We start from the raw sequence: 24,189 nt of genomic DNA, 5'->3' as shown, positions 1-24,189 counted from the left end.
GTTTCTAAGTTGAACAAACCTGAAGTGTTCTACATTTCAGCAGCTGTGGCTTATTGTGTATTGTCAGGTAAGGGGTTCAGACACACTCAAAATACTTCCAGATGCATTGGTTCTTTCAATTTTGCAACAATTTCTTTGGAATATGAAAGGCTTACTCTTCAAATATTATTTTACCATTGTTGTATTATGAAAATAATTTATGTAATTTTGTGTAACTTCACTGTGAAAGTCGCTGAATCTGTCCATGGTGCTGAAACAACCTTACAAAGTGACCAGTATGTTTTTGTGAGTCTAATATCTAATGGTTTATTTATGGTGAGAAGAACACTTCAGTCCCTAAAAATGATGGTGGTCGTTGTAAAATTTAATTTTATTAAAACAGCAGTTTGATTTTAGGTTAAAGAAATTTTAATTTCCAAGCCTGATTGGATGGTCTTGCAAATAAATTACCAGCAGACTTTACTTGAACTCAGAAGCTATGGATTGCATAAAAAAAGATTAAAAGCTGTGTATTTTAGGCTTTAGCTGACTTTCTCCTCTAAGTTCAGATGAATTCCTCTTTCTATGTTGATTTCTTGTTCTTTGAAGCAAATCTTTCAGACCATGGCCTCCAGGTTCATGTTCAGCTTGTCTTTGTCCACATGTCTGGCACTCCTTGGATGGGGCCTCCTCTGGTGGGTAGCCATCATCCATCAGTCGGTATGTCTCAACCTGTGGAGTTAAACCTCTGACAGACACCTACTGAGACATCCTGACAGCTGAAATAAACCCGGGCCTCTGTGTCCTTTTGTCTCTGCTTACTCACACAACTGAGTAGACAGACACATCCGTTGTTGTTAAAGACCCCGTTGTACACAAATTGAATTTTCCCAAACATGTTGCTGTATACTTTTTAACTTACTTATTTACATTTGTATCATCATTTTCTGGGCGCAAAAATAAACCTGGAGAGTGTTTATGCCCTTTTCGCTTTACACAAGCTGAAACTACAAGGATGAACGCCACGTACTGCAAGTGTCAGACCGAGGATGCACAATGCACATTCGATAAGGCCGGTAGACGTCTACGCAGCTATGGAATTCAAAATTGTTCAGCGCTATACTCACCAGGTAAAGTACGCACTCTTTACAGCAACCTACTTATCATGAGATCCCAGAAACTTGAACTCACATTCCTGCTGGAGCGGTGCATTATCAGTGGCTGCTACCATTTTGATGCCTTCTAAGCTTTCCCTTTTCTGAATTCCAGTGGCCCCTTGTACCTGGCAGATACAAGACAGACCGAGAATGCTGCGTGTTTCGTCAGTACTTCATGTTCTGTCAGAATAAAGAAGAAAAAAACTTGTTGAATTCACAGAAGTTTTGATAAACACAACAGACGAAGTCCAAGATTTCTGTGATACCTGAAGAAGGTTCTGAAATTCTGAAGAGACACAAACAGTAACAATATTGTTTAGAAGCTTGGTTATGGCAGGCACTGATGGTAAATGATGAGTTTTTATTGACTAAATTAAACTAGGGCCTGGAATTTAACAGAAAACAGCCGCTTTCTGAATAATCATAAATGACCTCATCCAGGACAGTCTGGGACTTAATATTCATGGTGTCAAAATTCTGACAAAAAATAGATCAAAAATACCATCTGCAGCCATAAAGATGCTTATTTCTCCAAGTTCACTACTAATATCCAAGAAAACACACAGCTAAACACTTAAACAGAAGAGAAAACAAGAGGAAATGGTCACATTATTACCTGAACTGTTGTAGTAAAGATCCATCAGAGATTATAGGCCATCCTTCTGGACCGGCGTTGACCTTTTGTACTGTGCACACAGTTTTACTGCCCTGTAAGCTACTACACAGTAAAATATTATGACATTTTACGTGCACATACTTTCAGTTTTACCTCCAACTAAAGTGGTTCAGACATTATAGCTAGACTTTTGCTTGTTCACAGCCGCTTTAATTGTCTGACTACTCTTGTTTCTTGCCCTGTTGGACTTAGATTTAATGATGTTCTGTGTTTCCGGATCTCAGCAGATACTTTGATGAGTCCAGTTTATTGTAACTAATAAGAATAGTGTCCAAATTTTTAAAGAAAGTCAGATCCAAAGTTACAATAAATTGGATGTAAGAAAGTCCATTTTATGAGTCCCGCTATTATAGTCAGCATTTTTAGGTTACAAAAGCTGAGTCGTCCTCTTGGGTTTTCTACATTGTAATACAATTTCAGATAACACAGTGCCTTTCCACTGTGACCAAAGTGAGATTCAAAAAAGCTGCATCTCAGTGGTGTCCAATCTAATGAACTCTTCAGTGAAATTGGCAAAGTTTTAAACACATCATCTTTACAGTGAAGAATCAGGCTTCAGATTGAATTTTGGTTGCAAACATTTTGCTCCGTTCAAATATATCCAACGATGTTTATATAGCACTAAACAGGTTAACAGGTTTTGCACCAATGTGACTTACAAAGACAAACACAGACTATGTATGAATTTGGACGAGTCTTCCAAAAAAGAAGAGGAACCTGGATTGAACCCTGCAGAGCTCCACATTATTTAAAGTTGTGGAGGATGAGCTGCTAATATAGGGAGATATCTATTTAAAGGTCTGAAAAGATTCAATCAAGGATGGACTCGAAATGCCAACTTACATTGTCAAGCTGTCCAGGATGATCATGTGGTCGACAGTGTCAAAGGTGCAATGAGATGTAGAAGGATTAAGAAGAAGAATTTACCAGCATCCACAGCATCAAGTAGGTCATTTCTCACTCTTAGAAAAGCCGTCTCTGTGCTGTGATGTTCATGAAACCCTGATTGAAAACTATCAAAAAATATTGTAGTTGGAAAAGGACAGAATCTGATATGAAACAACTTTTTTTTTCTGAAACCTTGAGGAATTTAAAGTGGACGAATCAGGAGCTAACTATGGAGGTTATGATGTGAAGCAGGATCAGGAGTTATTAGTGCTCTTGTGGAAGAAATCTGTCAATTCACCAGCTGGGTGGAGGATCTAAAACAAGAGAATGTAAAATCTACATATAAAATAATCATCAAAGGAAGCAGGACAGCAAGTAAAATTTTTATATAATTTCCAGCAACACCAGTACTTTGCATGATCAAGAGGTGTGGCTCCTATTAATGGAATAATATCTGTATTTAACCAACTCTCTATGACAAAAAAAACATATCCTACTGGAGGAAACAATATCCAGGCATATAAAATGTTAAAGGGTTCACTGTAGCTGCCACAGACAATATAAAGCAGCGCGAGTATGCTATCTGACAGCACGTTCAACATAATGAACACCACTGTGTAGACGTCTGTTCTGCACCAACAAGAACCCAAGGCCACAGCATAATCACAGTGCACTACACATCATTGGAGATAAGTGTCTTCAGCTACTGACCTCCCCGAATTCTTCATGGATTGGCAGATACTCACAACAAAAAGTTCTTAGTTACACTATCTTCCACTTTTACTTACTTTTCCATGCCATTGTCCCACGTCTGAGAATGACGAGCACTTGAAAAAGCATTTTCACTTTGAAAGAGTGCCCCAATTCTGAACGTCCATCGAAAGGCACTAGAGGTGTGCAACTATAAGATCGCTCCCTTTTCTAAACTGCTTGTCCTTCAACTGCTGCCATCAGCTCAAATACAAGAAGATTTTATTTCAATGGGTGCAAACAGAGGCTGGGCTGAATAAGCAGCTTGCATTATTCAAGCCATGAAGGAGATTTTTTTTTTTTGGTCCATTGGCATCATTTCTTTGGGCTGTACATTTTAAAAAAAAATAGTGCTTTTGCATTGACCAGAGTGCTATTCTGCCACTCCACTAACAGCGATGAATGCCCCTGCCACACCCTCTCCGAGCCCTCGACAAAACCTCCAGATAAATCCGAGATTAAAGATTTATAAGCTATAGATTATGCAAATAATTTTGATGATTTATACAGACTTTAAAATGTTTTCCCAGCAGGAGATATAAAGCTTCCTGCTGAATTAGAATTCAACAGGCAGGAAACAGCTAAATAAAATGGAATTTCTCCAGAGACAACAACAGAGAGTGTCTTTTTGTCTGCAGAAGGGTGTTGATTTTTTGTTTTGTTTTGTTCTTGTATTGCTTCAGTCTGGTTTCACAACATGTAAGGAACGAAAGATAAATCCTAAATAAACTCATGTGGTTTCAAAGTCTGGCCAAATATTTGATCAGTCTTTGGATCATTCCTGAAATCTTTATCGCTGACAGATAATGTGGCATTTAAAAATCAGTGTTTTAACACAAAGAGTGAGTGGATGTTGCTTTATGTGGCCTGGATTGAAAGTCAAATTCAAAGCTTTCTATTAAACCTTTAAGTCATTTTTCAGCACTGTTTTACACCAATTCTTCACTGAGACTTACCATAATTATCTCAGCTTTGTGCTTGCAGCCTGTTGCATTGTGCTTGTGATATCAGACGGTGTAGCTGTACCCGAGGAAAAATGATTGCTGTCAATCTTTTCGTAAACGAAACGTCTACAAAAGCTGAGGTTTTTCTCCTCAGTGAAGCTTCGATAAAGTCAAACTGCCACACTTGGCTTCATATGGATGTGGTCAGCTTACAGTCTGCCTTTATCTATGCAAACACACCAAGCTGCTGCTTTTGGGATATCAATGCTGGTTGACATTTGTTTTACTCACAATTGGGAAAAAATGCAACCACAGTCTTCTGTTGTTTCGTACCAACTCTGACATGACACAATGGGACTGCGACGAAGCACAAAGTCCTGACGACCAAACTGCTGGGTGTCGTGCAGAATCTGCCTGGCGAAGGTCTCTGGACATTTCTTTGCTCCCTCTCTGGAGGGGGGAGTGTGTGAATTCAGCATTTTGATCCCAGAGAGTAATCGAGCGTCTCCTTGTTTGGAGAACCGCTGAGGGATTGAAGCGCGATCAATCACCCCTCTCTGGACTGTCCGGCCGTTTTACATGTGGCTGAGTCCAAGTTAGTCGACGGTGGGAACAATGGAAGGAGGGGGGGAAAAAAAAAAGACTGAAAAGTTTTCAGAGCACTCACGGCAAGCTGGTGTTTGAGGTCGGTTTATGATTTTCTCATCACACCAAAGTGGCATGACATTCACTTTCACTTAAAAGAATATTTATTGTATGCGAACCTTCAAAAAAACCAAAACAGAAAACACTCTGTCTTTCATGTGATTTACAAGCTGTTTAGATTGGGTTTGCACAAGTAAGTTTATTCAAATCACTCCACGGAAAATAAGATGATTTTAAGTAGCATTGTCCCATGTATTGTTCTCAGTTGGGTCAACCTTTGTGGTTCACTTTAACAAGCATGCCAACAGAATAATTAATATGTTTTGACCCCCTCCTACGCCTGGTCAAAGGAAGTCCTATGGGCCAAAAGTGTTGTTGGCCTGTTTAGCATAAAATGAGTGCATTAATACCCGGAGACTCAATTATTTTACAAATAGTTTGGTTGACACTGCAGGTTACGAGAAGCTGCCGACTTTGAAGACCTTTAGCTAGAGGCAACGCTGGTTTTGGTGCTAATTATGGAGAACAGTATGGCGTGGATTACTTGAAATTATGTGTTTCATTCAGAAACACTTTTTAAACTGTGTTTGCTATAACTTATAACCAACAAATGGAACGTGTTGTATGTAAATCCATTGGCTTCATGCATTTTGTATCTTGATTTTTTAAATTATGAATCAAAAAGAAGCAATTCAAGCCCATATAACAGTAATGGTGCTATATTTGACACGTCTGTGTTTTTTTATCGTGTAGTTTTAATTTAGCTTCTTAAAAATCTTTCATTCTTGCACATGACACAGTGTTATGATTGCAGTGATTTTTGTTCAATCCCACCGCTCTGTCAGCTCCTCACTCTTGCCTCGTAGATCCAGACGATTCTCTTTACCCATAATCCCCCCGCTGACTCCTTCCCCTTTCTCTCACCTGATTAGAATTTCTGCCGTGGCCTCTGGGATTGGATGATTTCAACATATTTTATTTAACTGCTTTTGTAAGCCCTAATATTCAGCAGCTGTGATCTATGGCTGAATTACAATTTTCAGGGTCAAGGAGGGACTTGGCTGTGGAAAAGGGGCGGGTACAACTGCTGCACTGGTGGGGGGAGACTGTCGAAGTGTGTGTGTGTGTGTGTGTGTGTGTGTGTGTGTGTGTGTGTGTGTGTGTGTGTGTGTGTATGTATCGGCAGATTTTTTTGGGGGGGGCAGGAAGGTGGGGGTGTTAGAAAAAGGAAAAAACAGAGAGAAAAAGGGAAGGAAAAATCTCACGAGTTGTCTTTAAAAATGAATGAGAAAATGGGTAATCCCAGAGTCACAGCATGAAAAGAGGGAAAATCAATATGGCCTCTCAGTTCACTTGGGCCCTCACAAGTCCTTGAGATGAACAAAAAGTTGTGCATTTTGTTGCCACATCCATACGTCTCAATAGAGAGGTGTGTGTTTGTGTGTAAAGCTAAGCGAGGGGAGTGAGTGTGTGTGTGAGTGTGTGTCTGCGGTAAAGTTGTGTGTGTTTTAGGAGATGCAGCTTTGTGTCTGCAAGGATGTTTGTGTTGGAGGTGTTTTGGGGAAAGCTTGCTTTATAATTGGCAGCTTGATGGAATCTTGTGAGTAAATGGGACTTGAGTAAACTATACTGGTCCAACATATCAACCAGTCAAAGGGGCTTGAGAGTCTGACTTGCTTGTTTAATGTCCGCCTTTAAGTGAGAAACAGGTGAGGCCAAACCTGGATTCTTTCATGAACCAAGACATCATACAGGTTGTGTAACCTTTGGACTCTGGATTCGATTGACCCCAGTCACCAGCCTGCAACAGGCCCCCCTCACAAGAATCCAATCTCACTTCCTGGCCTACGTGGAGAAAACTGGCCGGAGAGATCTGGGATTGGATACCTTCTCATGAATGTTTAATTGCCACCAACCATCTGAGGCGGAGGTAGCATCGAGGGGGAAGCAGCTAACAGGCTGACGGGGGTGTTGGAGGGGATGCCCTTTTTACTCCCAGACAATGCAAACACACATTTCATTCTCCTTCTTATCGAGGCGCTTTTCCATCCCATTGAATGTCTCGGAGCGGAGGCTGCTTCATAGAAAACACATTCTCAATACATCCATCCACCCGTCTATCCATCCATCCATCCATCCCCCACTCTACCACCCTTCTTCTCTGTGCTCTCCTGCTAAGCGATGCCCACCCCCCCTCCCCAGTTCATTAGCGAGCTCCTCAGTAGCCTGTCATGGCGGATGTGCTCCATCAAAGCTGATCGACTCCCCGTTTTTCCAGAAAGATGTCGCGGGTTATCACCGCACGCTCAGATCTCCGGCTACGGGAGGAGCGTGACTGGCAGGCCGTCTTTTGAAGACAGTGATTCCTCCACTGATGCCTCCCAGTTGGAAATTTAGAATCGTGTCTAAGACACCGTATGCAAAGTAAATTACTGTACAGGGGCGAGCCCAACTAAACCCTCCTTTCTCAGAACATCCAGGCCACTCAGTGCCTCCCAGGCAACCTGGCTCCTTTTGCACTCGTTCCTCCCTTTTCCCCTTCTGTCTTCTTTCTCTTTGTATCATTTGTCTTTTAAAACTAACAGCAGCAGAGGAGAAACTGTACGAGACAAAAGCAGAGCGATTGCAGAATTTAGTCTTTCCTTTTGCCTGAGTGCAAAAGAAATCGATTGCTCCTAGGTGATCGAAAAGTCACGTCTTTAACAACTACTTGGATGAACTGTAAAACTATCTGCACACAGTTAGTCACATTTAGGAATTTAACTAAAGGGCATGCAAACACTGACAAAGAGAATTCCTTCTCCAGCTCCATTTTCCTCGTCTCCTCATTATTATGCAAATGACATGGCTGGTTACAACTATATGTCTTTGTAGTGGTAAAGTGTTCATTACAGTTCAAAGGTTGTGGCAGTATTCTAGGGGGACAGAGATGGAGGCTACGATGGAGATAAAGGGGAGTGAAGGAGGAAAGAGGTGGGGAGGGGGATGCCGAGTGCTTCAGCCTGGCTCAGCCTAACTGTGACCTGCTGGCTCTGTGTTTCTGTTGTCTCCATGGCAAAACATTTTAGACAGTCTCCAACACAAGGCTCCATCAAAATCAGAAAAATCTCCTGGTTTCATCTTCTTTTCCCGAGGAGCCACAGAGACAGGTACCCCATCTAGTGTTTGTGTTCAGTCCAAGTTATGACACAGCATCCTGGAGATTCAGAACTGCTTTAATCACAGATGTCAAACAACACGGACACTGACAGAGGTCACAAAAGTTGGGAGCAGCTTAGAGTCTGATTGGTCAAACAGGATGACCTGAAAAACTCTGGTCTGATGGGAAACATGAGTCATATGGACACGACAGATGGACTCGAACAGATATTTGTGCATACGGACGATTCAGCATCACCTCTTACACCAAGCTCTCCATCCCAACAACACGGGGGGGCCACATCGTAGCAACGCACAAGCACACAAACATCCACGCATGTATGGCTGCAGCCCCTGTGACTTCCTCCAATAATGGGGGCCATTGTCATTTCATTGTGAGCACAAACACCAATAAAACGGTTGACAGCGCTGATGGGGCGAAAAAGAAACGCCAGATAAAGGGGCTGATGAGAGAAAGAAAGCCATTCTGCTGGGACTGGTGGCGTGTACAAATGGAGAACATGGCTCCTCTTCTAACAGCCGTACACTGGAGCGTGTGTGTGTGTGTTTTTATGGCGGCGCGTCCACCATACGTGTGCCAGTGTGTATGCACTTTTTGTGCGTTTGCTGAATCAAACAGAAGAATATTCATTGTAGTTCTCAAACAGAGCCATTGTGTTGTTTAGTTTCCTGTTGTTGCAGGGCCTCTTAATACATACAGTGCGTGTGCGTGTGTGTGTGTGTGTGTGTGTGTGTGTGTGTGTGTGTGTGTGTGTGTGTGTGTGTGTGTGTGTGGTGGGTGACAGCATCATGGACACTCCTGAAGATGAAGCACCCACCCTCCCGTTGTGATCCCACCACTGGCGCTGTTTATCCTGTTTAAGGCCCGCCCTACGCTGGGGGACAGACAGCTCAAACGAGGCTTGTCACAATCCCTTGTCGTCTTAAATGGCTGACAAACATCAGGGCTTTTTGTAATGGTGGTGCATCACAGAGGTTCCTTGTTGAGGAACCTTCCTTTTAGAACTTTTATGTAAACCTTGTAGAAAGGGCCGGGGAGAATAACTGCTGAAGCACGGGCACAAGGGGATGCCGGTGATGCAGACTGACGCAAGACGGTGGCGCAAAAGATCACTCCGTTTCCACTGACAAAAATAAGAGACCATATGATCGCTTACTGCGTGGATCTAAATGTGATTCAGGTGTTTCAGCTCTCACAGGACAGAAGGGCTTGAAGACGTGTGCAGAAAAACGAACAGGGACACCCAAAGACTCGATCTCATCTCTGGCAAACAGGAGAAGGCAGGGAGAGCTTCAAAATCACTTTTCAGACATCAAATAATTAATTGCCCTTCCCTCTTGCTCGCCCCCCCCCCCATTTCCTCTCTCCCGGCGTCTGTATGGAAGACGCGGCTCCAGTCACTTAAGGAGGGTTAACACCCGTCTAAATTAAATATTAAAAGGTGTCTGTACCTGCTGCTATTGTTGCCCCTTGGAATAAGATATAACCTATTTTTGACAAGTTTTCATCCTCAGCCTTCTGCGGTGAGACGCTTGTCGAAAACCAAATCAGTGGATGGAGGGAGAGGAGGAGGTGGTGGTGATGGTGGGGTGGGGGGGCACTGATGAATAATCTAGTTCATATTCCAATGACACCCGCTGCTCAGAGGGAGAGAAAGAAAGAAAAGGGATGGAGAGAGTCAGAGATGCGCAGGTGGAGAAAGAAGAGATGGAGGCGGACAGAGGAGGGGAAGATAAAAGCTGGGGGAGAAAGAGAGAGGGATGAGCAAAGGAGAAAAAGAGGGGGGAAAAGGGGGAGGATGGGAGAGAGAGGAGAGAGATGATAGCCAACGTCTGCCAAGGTATCACATGACAGTGCTCCTGTTTAAATAATAAAACAGAACGGGGGGCTCTAAACAAATCGTTATCTCCCCACCTCCATGCATCCTGCCTTCCCTCTGTCCCTCCCTCCCTTTCCCCGCTTTTAAAAACTTGTTTTAATGCCATTTCTTAATGAACATAATAGCTCGGCACTAATAATGAAAAGAAAATAAAAACATCTAAAAACGCGGAGGGGCCCCCGAGTTGTCGCCGGCGCTCAATTATTTCCTTGTCAAGTGGGTCTGTTTTTAATGAGGCCCTGTGGGACTGACGTCTGTCAGTCAGCCCTGACTTTTTGACACCATTACAACTTCAAATAGAAGCCGCCGCCACGCTGCCTTCCACCGCTCACTCGCTAGCTACCGCTCCGCTCATCTGACAGGCTGGGAGGGAGGGAGGCAGCGGAGGGGAGGACAGGGAGGAGGAGAAAAGGTGGCAGGAGAGGTAGAGAGAGAGAGAGGCGGGGGGGAGGAAGCACGAGGGATGGGGAGGGAGGCAGAGATGGAGGGAGGACGAGAAGAGAGCACATCAGCATGTAGGTAGGCTGCACAAACACACACACGGTGGACTTTGGGTGAAAACACAACCGCCAAGGGTCATTACCAGATGAGGTTTGTCAAACTGCCAGGGATTTCACCCCCTCTGCGCTTTCTCATTCACTTCCTTCCCCTTTTTTTTTTTCATTATTCCTCGACTTTAATGATAACTCTTGGTGGGTCGGCCCCGCATGGGACGGTCAGAGGCGCACGATTTTGTCGGCCATTAATTTGAGGCTTTGAAGCGAGCAACGGCGGCCTGTGAAATGGTGGCCGATAGGGGAGGCGGCTTTGGGGTGTGTGGGGGGGGGCTGGGGCTCCCCGGCATCTTCGAAAATGAAGACTGCGGCCCTGAAACAGAATAACAAATGTCCTCGCTGGGAACCACCAAGTCGACCGCAAGAGACGCACTCCAAGACTCCGCTGTGTTTGTTTGTAGCTTCACCTTCATGCATTTCAACTTCTGAAAATTCTCCAAATGTGCTCTTAAATTTTGATTTTTTTTTCTCCAAACCCCCCCTGAAGAATGGCTTTCCCATGAAGAATTAAACAGCAAGTAAACTCAATTTTCAAACACCTTGCAAACGTATCACATCATCAGTCGGCGTACAGATAAACACAGAAACAAGGGCTGCATCGCAAATCCTCAGAAGTTGACACAGAAAATATAGAACAAAAAAGTACAAGTTCTAAAACAAGTTAGATCCATTTATAGAAGGAGGGAAAAAACTGTAAGATGCAAAACTAGAGACATTTCAGTTGGTCCTGGTGTGCAGTCAGCGAACACCCCAAATCAAGAAAAAAATACAACAATGCGATTAATGTTAATTCTGAATACGTTTTAACACCATGAAATATACTGTACAGTTCTATCACAGGAAGTTTAATCGAAAAAATCTGCATTTATAAATAAATAGCAACAGTATCACTTGTATTGAGAGCAAAAACACTATACATGATGTCCATTTAAATGTTAGTACATACTGTATGATGACTAGAATGTTCTACAAGAGGAGCTAAGAGTTGGAAGGTGTAAATGTAAGAAATATGGAGATTAAAGACGTTTGTAATGTTGGAAGAAACTTTTCTTTCTCTATTTATGTGCTGCGTTCGCAAAGGTTGAGATCAGTTCACTTTTGTACTAAAAAAGTCATAAAAGAACAAATTTTATTTCATATTTTTCAATCTCCAAGCGTATTTGAAATGCTTATTTCCGAAAGCAGCAGCCGCAAACAAACCGCTTCCTCTAAATAAAACAAACTTTCACCTTGATTAAATGAACAGGAAGCTGAATTGACCTCAACCTTTGCATGTGCATCCTTACTTTTCAAGGCAGCGTCAACTTGTCTATTTCGGGCTCTGCTGAGGCTTTTAAAGCAGGAGCGTGAACAGCATATCTTATCTGAAGGCACTGTCCTCTGTGCTGCGTAGGGGCTACATGAAGAACAGCTGAATCATTTACTTACAGAAGCGCGTTACAGTATGTGTGTCTGCCGGTGGTGTCGGTGACAGAGTGGGCGCCCGATCCATGACTGTTACTCATGAGTGTGCAAACATACATACATGTGCACAACTTCAGTCTCTTCCCGTCTTTCATGCATGCGCACACACACCCTGAATCAAACATTGTAAAAAAAAAAAAAAAAAAAAAAAGACCCAGGTCGTGGTCACCTGGGGACAGGATGGGCTGCAGAACCACACGGAGGGCGACACCATGAAGAAAAATATCGTAAAAACTATCTTTTGTCCCTGGAGATGTAAGAAAGAGCCTGACAGGGAACTAAACTGAAAGGAGGAGAGGAAAAAGAAAGAAAAAGGGAAAGAGGAAGGGAAGCGCAAAGTGGGGGGGAAAGTAAAAAGACACAGCAAACATGAAAGGAGAGAGAAATGGAAAAAAAAGCTCCCTGTCAGGCTTTGGAAACAGTGATTCATGGGGACCATTTGTCCTAATTACAGCAGAACAACGCTTTTGTCGCTATTAATCACGCGTGTGTGTGTTTGTATTTGTGTCGGGGAGGAGGGGGAGGACGAGGGAGGGAGTGAGCGGCTATGTGTGTACAGGGGAGATCAGTGGCCTCGCAGATTGAAATAGATGGCCAGGATGATGGTGAGGAGGATGATGGCTCCGAGGATGAAGACCAGGATGCGGTTCTGGATGATCCTGCAGAGAGAGAGAGAGAGAGAGGGGGAAAAAAAAAAAGAGAAAGAGACGATACAGATCAGGGAAGGTTCACAGAGGTCACGCAGATTCTACAGAGAAAAGTAAAACAGTCACATGTTTATGTGCAAACTAAATGACCATCCGTCAACTGCAGGCTTATCGTGTTTAATAGTCACCATGAGGTTTGAAAGCTGTGGTATTTATCGGTATACAGTCACCAGCACGGGAGAGGAAAACGCACACCGTTTCCAAATCTGCAACACTTTTCTATAAAGCCGCTCTCTAAAATGTCTAATTTTTCCCTGATTTGCTCGCACACTGATTTGTAGGCGCCGTAAAAATGTCACACTGATCTGTGTACACGTATAAATATACAAAACGCTTCTAAACAGGCATGACACACAACGACACGCACACACACACACATAGCAGACAGCCTCTAAAACTTTATTTGCACAATAAAGTGGAAAAAGTGGCTCAGTAGTTTCCTGGAGGTAATAAAAATCGCTGAATTACTGATGGAATTCGCCATAAAACGACTCACTCTTTTGCACATTTAAAATTTCCCACTGTGACCGAAGTAAACTTGACAGGGGGGGGGGGGCTTTGAAGCAAAAAAAAAAAAAATAAAATGGAAACGCAAGGCCTGAGAGAAGGAGAAGGTGCTGGTTGTGCATCTGGAAAGTAAGTAAGCTATCTCGTGTGTGTGTGTCCCAAAAATTCTCCAGAGTTTGTGATACCACACAAAAACACACACACACACATACACATTCCAAACCCTCCGCTGCTCCTGACAAATGAGAGAATTATCACATTTGCTGACATGTGGAGGGGTGGAGGAGAGGCCGAGCAGGGAGGGGGGCACTGTCCACTTCTCTAAGCAGGAGATGAATAGCCCATGCCGTGGCCATTTATCACTGGGGAGGGGGAGCCGGCTGCCTGCTCAGTCACCCCGCTACCCTCTAAAGTCCGAGCACCAGTCGCCTCCTCCAGTCCACCAGCTCGGACTCGCAACTCAGTTCAAAAGCCGAGGCAGAAGGGACGACAAAAACACAACACCGCACAGCCTAGTCGTGTATCACAGAAGAGCTTTTTATGCTTACATCTTCTTTTATGTGTGCTCTTTGCACAGAAGTGGGTGTTTTTTTTTTATCTACTTTTGCACAGCTTCTTTGCACAAAAGGACTCTTGAGCCACACACAACACATTTTAACCACAGCTGTACATGGACTCCGTTATAAAGTAAAATCTCCAACATGAACTTCTTTTCGGTTTTAAGACACTCGAGTGGATAAAACCGGAGAGCTCACTGCAGCTACCGTTTGTAAGCAGCACTGCTTTACATCCTTGAATAAATGCATACATTATTGTGACACATTCACACTCTGTACTGTAAACCAACAGCACAAGCAGCTATGTAAATATGGTAAATTTTTACATCCTGCTCATACAAGTCCTGTCTTAAACCACAAAAAATCCCCAGCAAGACACTATTAAAAATAAATTATCATACTGCATTTGTCATATGGCCTCTACATTCCTGTGCTACGGTATGAGCAGAATCGCTATTAGAGATGCGACGATAGGCCAACCTGCTTCTGGTGTTTGGATGAGGCTGAGATGATTGGCTGAAGCCAGCTGGGGAGGAGATCCCACTGAAACACTAATCAGAGCATGCTTAGCAAGGCCACGTCTCCCCCTATTAATTGACATTCATTATTTACAGTGATTATTTATCCCAGCCAAATACCCAGAGGAGGTGCTTGTGTGTGTGTGTGTGTGTGTGTGTGTGTGTGTGTGTGTGTGTGAGTGACTGAGTGTGTGTTGGAAGAAGCCAGCTCGCTTTGTGTTGTTTGTTCATTTTTCAGCTGGGGAAAAGAGGGGAGGGGGGCTAGAAATTAACAGGAAGTTAGTTTTAGCCTCGTGGATGAGGAGCCGAGGAGGTGGTGGTGGTGGTGGAGGTGGAGGGGGGAGAGTTCAACTCTAAAATCTGCATTTATTAAAGGACTCTGATTTGGTAGCAAACAACACAGAATAACTTCAAACGCGCAAATGTTCAAAGCAGTAAGGAATATGACAGTGCTGCGGTTTAAGAACTTTTTTCCTCTGGGGACACATATTTTAAAAAAAATCTGTATTTTGACCTAAACTGATTCTATTTACACCAATCTAACAAAACGTGTCTTCAAGTGCAATATGAAGCAGCTAATCTTATCTGTGGCGACTCGAACACCGAAGCAGGAGACGGATACAGACTGAGCAGTGGCCAGCTGCTGAAGCAACTGATGTCTGCAGAGTGATTTAAGGTTAAAATCCAGCTTTGCCACAGTGCGTTTAATATTTGCAGCTGTGTGTCTGACAGTGACAAAACGGCAAAGCTGAACCAGTGATCATAACCTCACACATCTCTACTATAATGCTCGCAATAATTCAAGTGCAGTGAGAAGGTCCTGTGAAGTTTATGAGCCAAGAGTCACCTTTGACCAGAGGACACTCACACACGTAGAGACGTCTGTTTGCCATCTTTGTGAGGACATTTATTGACACAACGCATTCCCTAGCCCTTACTTAAAGTTGGGTGACATAGTACTATAATTTCTTTTTCAGACATGAGAATTATGATTTAAAAGAAACGTATTTTTCCATTTTAAGTTAATCACTTTAGCTATTTATGAAGCTACACAGGTAATAATACTAATGTCAAAGCAATGGAAAACACACGATAATATAAAGTACACATGCAAATAAATAAGGATAAAGGAATGATTTCATTTTAATACATATAAAATAAGCAAAGCAAGTAACAACAGGAGCAGCACAGAGGGTGATCAGGTGAATTCACTGCACCGTAGGGGGATTAGGGTTCAGAGTGGCCCACCTGGATCAAATATCACTAATTAAGGGTGTCCTGACATAAAGTCCATCAGCTCTCAGAGCAACCTGCAGAGACTACGTAGCTTAGATGCAGGTGGCAGGGGACATAAAAGTGTTTCCCAACCACAAAGTCTATCTCACAAGGGCGAATGTAGGTCTTCACAAACCACAGCCTCGACCAGGACGGTGAGGACCAGGAGGCCTTATTACTGGTGAGTTCTGAATAGAAGTCACGAGGGAATGACGGAGGGACAAACGCTTTTATTATCACAACAGGCTGCTTATGAACCAGTGAAGGAGCACAGTTGAAGTTTGTTCGTGGAACTAAACTTTTCCTGTATTTTCATGGCAGTTTGAATCAAATGCATTTAAGCAAAAATGATTGAACATTCTATCAAACCGTTTTCTTACAGTAGTAATGAGGTGTCTTTTGCCCAGCCTTACAACAAGAAGCCAACCCTTACCCCACTGCTGACCTACAACGAACTCTAGCCTTATCCTATAACCAAATCAAAATCAACACACTAATAGCTGTGAATTATGAATAATTTTTACATTTTAAAAACCTGTGCAATATTGGTCAGAAACTGTATATTTTTGGCTTTTTTTTGTATTTTTTTCTGTTGATATATCTTATAAATTTGCACCATCCACTTTGCTGCTGTAACAATGCAAGTTTCCCCATAGTGGGATTAATAAAAGCTTATCGTGAAGGCTTTTTGTAAGTAAATAGTCTGCACTTAAGAGCATATTATCCAGATTCTTCATAGCACTTCTCATTAAAATATTTAGTTTTCTGTGCAGTGGCCTGTTACTTCAATGAAGAGTTGAACCACCAACCTCACAGCTAGTGGGCAATGCACTCTACTGTCTGAGCCATGGTTGCCCCAAGTCTTAACCCTGAAACAGGCGTTTGAAGGGGCGTGAGAAAGTGAGAACCCACCAAAATGTCGTCACTTTTCCAAAATATCCTAAAACCAACACTAGTCCTCATAAGGATAGATTGAAAATTACACACACATGCAGCTGCAGCCAGACAGACTGGGAGGAGTTAGTTTAGGGGGGTACCGCCATAATTCACTTGACCGATGTTGAAATCCAGACTAAAAAATAGTGTCTGTGACACTGTAAAGAGCCACAGTGTTTCCCATCAAAATATGAGCAGCGTGATATAAAAGTCATCCCACTTTTTTAAGCAACAGAGAGGTAAGAAGGCTGAAAAATGCCTACTTATGTTGCATTATACCCTGGAAGGGAAATTATTCTGCATTAGAGTCATGATCACATAAAGTGATCCAATTCAACACCTGCTGAATACTCGCTAATCTTCCACTGAAGCTTTTTCAGTCACTCAACTACTGGTGTCTGTAAAAAGAGAAGAAGATCCCAGAGGACGGATTGTTTTCATAATCCTCTGGAAAACTCATCTGCATAGTGTGACTTGCAGATTTAATCTATAGATTTGTGTTCTGTATCCCGCAAAGCACTTCACTGTAAGCTCACGAGTCAAATGAGCTGCTGTAGTAAAAAGTCAGTTTTGGTTCTGTTCAAATTTATCAGCAGCTAAAATAACACCTGCCCCACATATACACAACACCTGCCCCTCCAACCCCACCCCACCCCAAAAAAAGAAAGAAAAAAATCCCCAAAAATTGGGAGGTAGGAGAGTGAAGAACATGGTTTTCCTCCGCTGTATGGTTGATCCCGTCCTGACACGTGGCCAGACAGAACAGAACTTATCAAACCGGATCCATCCTCCATTTTTGACACTTGACATAGAGGTGGGGGGTGAAGAGTGTGTGTCTGTGTGTGTGTGTGGAGGGGTGAGGTTGAGGATGTGTGAGTGATGCACAGAGTACAAGAGTGTGCATGCTGACCCACATGTACACACTCCTGCACACACTGAGTTTGAGGAGGCTTACCTTCACTCGCTCCCTACTATGATACGATGATCCCCAAGTATTTTCTGTCTCTAAGCTCCAACCAGTGGAAAAAAAAATCCTTTCACATGAAGACAGACCAACAGTAACTGTAACTGAACTGTCAGCCAATAAGAGCACATAGTACTGGCTATTCGATTGGCTCCTGATGCTCCTTCATCGCAGGCAGCCAGTCAGCTATCACCTTACTAGGCCGGAAATACACAGATATACAGCAGTAATGTAAAAGACACAGGGAGGAAGAGAGAGAGTGGAGATGATGAGCGTAAAGGACAGCAAAAAGGTAAAGCAGGCAGGAAGGTCGGAAACGGACAATAAAGCGGCTGAAAGTGAAAAATAAGAGAGAAAGAGAGAGGTGGTGAGAAAAAGAGAGGAAGAGGGAGAGAAAGGTCCATTTACCCGGGGAGGCAAAGCTGGAGGAGAGGCTCCTCGGAGACAGATGAAAATAATGAGGACTTTTCTGTCAGGAAAGATTTACAAAATCGTACCAGTGTTATTAAAATTTAAAATCTCCCATTTTTTTTCCTTTTTCTCCCTTCCCACCCTCTTCCTCCCTCCCTCTCTTCCTTCCCCTGTTTTTTTCCCTCCTCTTCCAGCAGCACAGCCTTATTACCAGCTCTAATGAGCACCGGGATACACCTCAGCTGTGTGTGTTGTGTGCGTCTGTGTGTGCATGTGTGTTGGGGTCCAGGTCCCCAGTGCCAGTTCCATCAACACCCCAGATTCCCCAGTTCTCTAAATGACACACACACACATGCACGCACACACACCAGTGTGGGCACACTGATGCACACATGCAGCTTTTGAAGGCTCTCAGAGGTGGCTGGACAAGCACACACAAATACACACACCTTTCAGACAGACAGATAACACCCCCTACCCCAAAACAAAAACAGTCTCAGCGAGACAGACATAAGCAGATAGGCCCAACCCACCTTAAAACACACACACACACACACACACACACACACACACACACACACACACACACACACACACACACACACACACACACACACACACACACTCCACTAAGAGCAAACTTAGCTGCAGAGTTACATCTCTCAGGCCCTCCCCGATCCCTCCTCTTTCCACAAGTAGACCAATAAAATAAAAATCAATGGCTGTCTGAGCCATTCTGCCTCTCCTCCTTCCAAACCCTGGGAATATACAGCACGGGAGAGGAGGAGGGGAGGGGATAGAGGGGGTGAGGGAGGGAAGGAGGGAGGAGGGGAGGGAAGGATCAATGTGTTCACAAATGGTTTGAGTGATGGACATGGAGGTGGAACGCTGGTGGGGGTAACTCCTAAGTAATGCCTCGACTTGTTATCACAAACTAATACGAATAAATGTTTCATTGTAGAGGCTCGTGCTCGCTCATACACACACACTGCTTTTGGTGTAGGGCTCACACACACACAAAGCGGCCAGGTAACACACACATGACAAAACAAAAGGGTGAGATGGACCTGCAATCAATCCAGTTTGAGCAGAGAAAGGTGAGAACCGTGCAACGTTTCAATCAGGTGAATGAAATGAGGAAGAACGAGGCAGAGCGGCTGGATCGGGTTCATGTTGCCGAGCAGAGATAATGACTTGACCTGTTTGTTGGAGAGATCCGATCCCACCACGTATGTTCAGCCTATTGGCCCCAAGGGGCTGTTCAAGATAAATGATGATTTTTGAAACATGCGTGCACACACACAGCTGGCGTAGGCCTTTAATTGAAACGGTTTACTGTAATTATTTAAACAAGACCCCAACATTGTGCAATTCCCAAAAGAAAAACAATATTTAAGAACTCGCCCACACCTTAACACTCACACGCTCACTGAGCAGCAAAGATGGAGGCAATTAGTTCATTATACTGTGAAGATAAAAACTGAGATCATGTTTTCCTGTCACGTTTGTATAACATAAAGGCGCAATCTGTGATTTAATTAGAAAGAAAAATGGAAAAGTGGAGCTTGATAGGCTTATATTTATATTTGTTTATTGGAGATTAATATTTGATTCATCTACTGATCATTTCCTTTATGTATTAGTTGGTTTTGATTATAAAAAAAATTACTGCACATTTCTCAAATTGTTGTTTTAACAAAATAGAAAAGCAATTTCTGAATTTTACAATTTTCAATCTTACCTCTTGAATTTCTTAAGATGTTTTTGTTGAGATTATTGATCCCCAAAAGAGTCGCAGACCTTTCTTTGACCTTACTGAGAAAAAATATATATATATTTTTACACGTCTGAGAAATCTGACATAAAAGATGGACAGGTTTTTATTTGGAAGACGTGGTCAGAGCAAGGTATTTCATGTCAGCCTGATTCTCTCTCTTTTTCTCTCCCACTCCCTCTCTTTCTAACCAACTAGATGCAGGAGAACAGCACCGGGGCCCTACAAGTTCATCCATTTTTTATTTGGCGGCTAACAACGCTGGCCAGCAGCAGCCTAGGCTGGGACCCAGTTCTCTCCCGGAAAAAGTGGTGCAAGGAGGAAGACAGGGAGGGCAGGAGAAGACCAAGAGAGAAAGAGAGGGAGGTGGAGAGGAGTAAATTTAGTGTGGGAGGCGAGTGTGTATACATCCATGTATGTGAGTATGAGAGAGATGAAAAGAAGGATAGAGAGAGAGAGACAAAAAAGGAGATGGAGAGGGAAATGGAGAAGAGGCAGAGTAGGTGAAAGAGGAAGAGAGAATATATTGAAACTGTGTCTGGAATTTTTAAGAACTTTCTTTGCCGGCAGCAATTTCGCGTTGCTGCTGCAGCTTCTCCTCATCCCGGTGTGATGTACAGGTGGCTTTCTGAGCTCCAAACATATACAGATCATTCCCTCGCCTGGTTACCTGCCTGAACCTTTGGCCTCCTCTGTCTTCCCTCTCTATCTGTCCTCCTCCTCCCTCTATTTCGCTCCACCGCTGTGTCCTTTTTGTCCCCTCACTCATACATTCAGCTCCTCCATACGATTCTTACATATTGCTTATTTTCCCCCACTCGCCTTCTCTACTTTTTCCTCCTATTTTTTCCTTTTCTCAGACTTGCTGGAGGGGTGTGGTGATAGGAAGTATTTTTTTAAAACTATGTTTGCACTGTGTGTTTGTCAAGGCGCTGGTTTATAGTCAACAGGATGACGTCGACAGTCAGTATTTATAAACCGTCAGTGGATGCTACACAACCTTATTCAGAGCTGCTGTAATCAGTTCTGCTCCCGTATGCTTACTATTCTGGGTTGCTAGGTGCCTCACAAAGGAAATAAAAAAATAATAAAATGGTGTTTGTCTTTATTAGCTGATTGTCAGAACAGCAATTTTGGTTGTTCTTTGGAGCAGAAAGTAAAGAGCTGTACAGATAACTGAGCAAAAATGACCAATAAAACCAGAGTCCAACAGGTATTCTTTGAAAAAAGACTGTGGTGTTGTAATTGTAGTGATATTTTAGTAAATATTGAACACATGAGGGAGGGAACCCATTAAAAAAAAGTATGTAGGATTTGGTTATAAGAGCTAAACTTGAGTGGCATTGAACCCTTTTTGGAACCCTTGAGGTCATTGTCAAGTCTGCCTAGAATGGATAGAAAAAAACTACCGTAGATCCACTAGTTGTTTGGATAAACTAATGTGTGCTCCGTGTTTGTTGAGTGCTCACTGCTACTTAGAACAACCTATCTGCCAAAGGCCTTGAAAAACTATGTGCAAGTGTACCTAGGAGAATTGGTGCTGTTTAAAGGCATCAGTTATTGATTTGGCCTATTTTTTTTCCACTGTACTTTCTGCAAATAAAATCTATTCATGGCATTATTTCTGAAAGCGCCTCATCTCCCAGAAATGACAATTCAGCTACGTTCTCAATAAAAAGCTACGTATGTTTGTGACATATCACAAATACATTTCTATTAAACATATAGATGTTTGTATTTCCTGTATTGCTTTTCAACTATTGCTCCTTTTCAGACATTATATACAAGATGGGACTAAACTTATCACTTTGTTACTCTAGAAAATGGAGAGAAAGCTGTAAACATGTGATAAAAGGGTTGTGTATTAATTCAAAACATTATTTATTTTTTTAAAACCTAACCAACACGAGTGAAAATGAGACTAGTGTCTAAATAGAAATGGTCTCGCAATGGACACGAACTTCAGTCTCCAGGGTCGAAGTCCTTTCCTGCTCTTTACAAGTGGAAAAATTCCCTACAAAGTTTTACTGCCTAAGAAAGAGAAAATGTTACTTTCAAAATAACGTACGCATTTTAGTTGTACAGAAACAGGGCTGCATGAAAGTACCCTGACTGTAGAGAACTGCATGTCTGTACTTTAATTAAAAAGAATAACCATAACTGGGATATTATTTATCGACTACATCTAGTTTTGGGGATTATAAAACATATGAATGCAATATCCCTTCACCCTGATAACTGACATTCTGCACCATTTTTCCTTTCAGCTAAGATTTCCCAAAACACAAAATCCCCCTTGTATACACTCTGTGAGGGCCAGGGGCCAGCTGCAGATCCGATTACTGGCCCCGGTGAAAAAGGGCATAACATTAGCCATTAGAGCTGCAGGCCTCCAAATCTATGATGTCCATAAATTTTTATTGTTTGTTCAGTATTGAAATCTCATTAAAGCCCATAAATCACTCGTGCACCAGATCTCACTTTATTTTTTTTAACACAACCTTTCAAATGTGCTATGGCTGTATTTTTTTTTAAAAGATAGATACTATGAAGCAGATATCCACAGTTTGACACCGAACACCAACTCTATTGTTGCGAAATTTGACCTAAACTCTGCAAACTTACAAAATAGTTGACTGGTTGCAAGAGAAAAACAAGTTTCAATTCAGTTTTTTCTTCATTCATGGGGTGCTTTAAACTGGTTTTCACTCAAAATAAAACCACTCATCAGATAAATGCTTTAAACTATTTGGGCCTAAAAAAACCATCTGTTTAGGATTCCATGACAAAGAAGCTATGAGGATATTAGTGTTTATGTCTGAGACGTCTTTATTAACTGGCAAGGAAGATCCTCTGCATGCTGTTTGTTTGCCATTTTAAATCAACTCTCCAAATATTTGCTTCAAGTCCCGTGTGGTTTTAGCTTTGCATCCTGTGTGTATGCAGATACAGATGATGTTGCGATATTGCCCATCAGCATGCACGCAAAACAAACAAGTTGATGCACACACCCACACAAGCTGGCCCTTTCTTATAAAAATGTAACAAAAAGACTGCACTGGCCAAATCACAAGTATGATTTGCCTTTAAACATCATTATACATGTGACTTACATTTTCCTACACAGAACAATTACTCACATCATGGATATTTCTTGAAACTGTGTGTCTCCTCTTGTCTGGAGTCTTTATGCATAAAAATATGACAGAGCTGTGTTTATAAATAAGCTGCTAAATGTCTGAGAAGAATAGTGAAGTACTTTTAAAGCCATCAGAGACATGACAGCAACAGACTTCCAAAACTGGTGAGAAAACCTGAGCCCTATCCTCTCTCTGTAACTTTAGTTTGGTTTCAGTCTGCCACTGTTATTCAGGACAGGACTGTAAACGAAGCAGCTAAAAGGTATGACCTCTGTTGGAATCCTGAGGTTAAAGGTCACGTGCGAATGTCAGTGCGGACTGAATGCAGACCGGCCGAGCCTGGATTTCATGCCAGGGCCAGAGGTGAGCACGAAGCCACCTCTTTAACTTGACCTCGCGACCGTCAGGCTACTTATGCTCCTCGCTCCGTCCTGTAGGTATGATAGGCCTGATGCAGCAAAAGGTTAACAGTGTCACACTATACATGCGTGTGTGTAAAAGAACAATTTTGCACTAGCGTGTGCCTCAAGGCGGCGCTGAGTAAAACGTGTGAAAACTGCAGGAGCGCATCTGGCAATCTGGTGTGAAATAACACATAACAATTAAAGGTTATGTTACCAACAGGTCCGCCGTGTTTTTACAGATGACTTTATCCAGCAGGTAAGAAGAGGAGAGCAAAGAGAGAGGGCAGGAGAGTGGGGGAGAAAGAGAATGTAGGGGTATAATGTCATCCCACAACCCCCCATTTGACACTACAAGGGAGGCTTTAGTCAGTCTAAATAATCCATGCTGTTCCATTAAATTTGCAGACTAGCTTCTCTAGTCCCTGTGTCTAAGCTGAGAGAGGGTGGTACTGAGGTGGGAGACACAAGGAAAGGAAGTTAGGTAATTGGATCTGAATAAACTCATATAGGAGTCATTTACATTGAAGAAGTCACAGATTAAATCAAGAATTAGAAGTCCAGAATGGAGAACAGACATGTTTTTATTAAGAAACTGCAGAGCAAGTGTGAACAACTAGAATTTTGAGTGACACTGATTTGATCATGATCGCCTGCCCCAACACTAAATCTCCCCCTTTCTTTTGCACCCTTAGAAAAATAACCATTTGGAGTGTGCGAGGGAAGCCACCGGTGTGACGGGGATTGTTGCAGTAACAGCATTATTGACTTGTTTCTCCTGCTACATTTGCTTAGTGCTCTGGAGGCCCGATCAATAGACTCTGGGCTCTGAAGCTCTGCTAATCAGAGCTTGCAGCCACGAAGGGTCAGTCTTCTGCAAAAACTCAGAAAAAGAAAGCGTAA

The 24,189-nt window shown here is 42.7% G+C and overlaps 1 protein-coding gene across 4 annotated transcripts in view; it reads right to left on the bottom strand.

Annotated features, from left to right (window-relative positions):
* Positions 1–8,236: 8,236 nt before the first annotated feature.
* The window catches only part of vti1a (vesicle transport through interaction with t-SNAREs 1A), a 119,717-nt gene continuing 103,764 nt past the window's right edge, over positions 8,237–24,189 (bottom strand). For all 4 annotated transcript variants that reach the window (XM_022191751.2, XM_022191750.2, XM_022191749.2 and 1 more), the window contains one exon: positions 8,237–12,755. Coding sequence is in view for 2 of the 4 variants with exons in the window: in XM_022191749.2 (XP_022047441.1) it covers positions 12,662–12,755 (94 nt within the window). In the remaining 2 variants the exon portion in view is untranslated. The remainder of the gene's footprint in view (positions 12,756–24,189) is intronic.

This window comes from Acanthochromis polyacanthus, chromosome 19 (assembly GCF_021347895.1).
Source record: "Acanthochromis polyacanthus isolate Apoly-LR-REF ecotype Palm Island chromosome 19, KAUST_Apoly_ChrSc, whole genome shotgun sequence".
Lineage (NCBI taxonomy): Eukaryota > Metazoa > Chordata > Actinopteri > Pomacentridae > Acanthochromis > Acanthochromis polyacanthus.
This window is presented reverse-complemented; position numbering and strand designations above follow the sequence as displayed.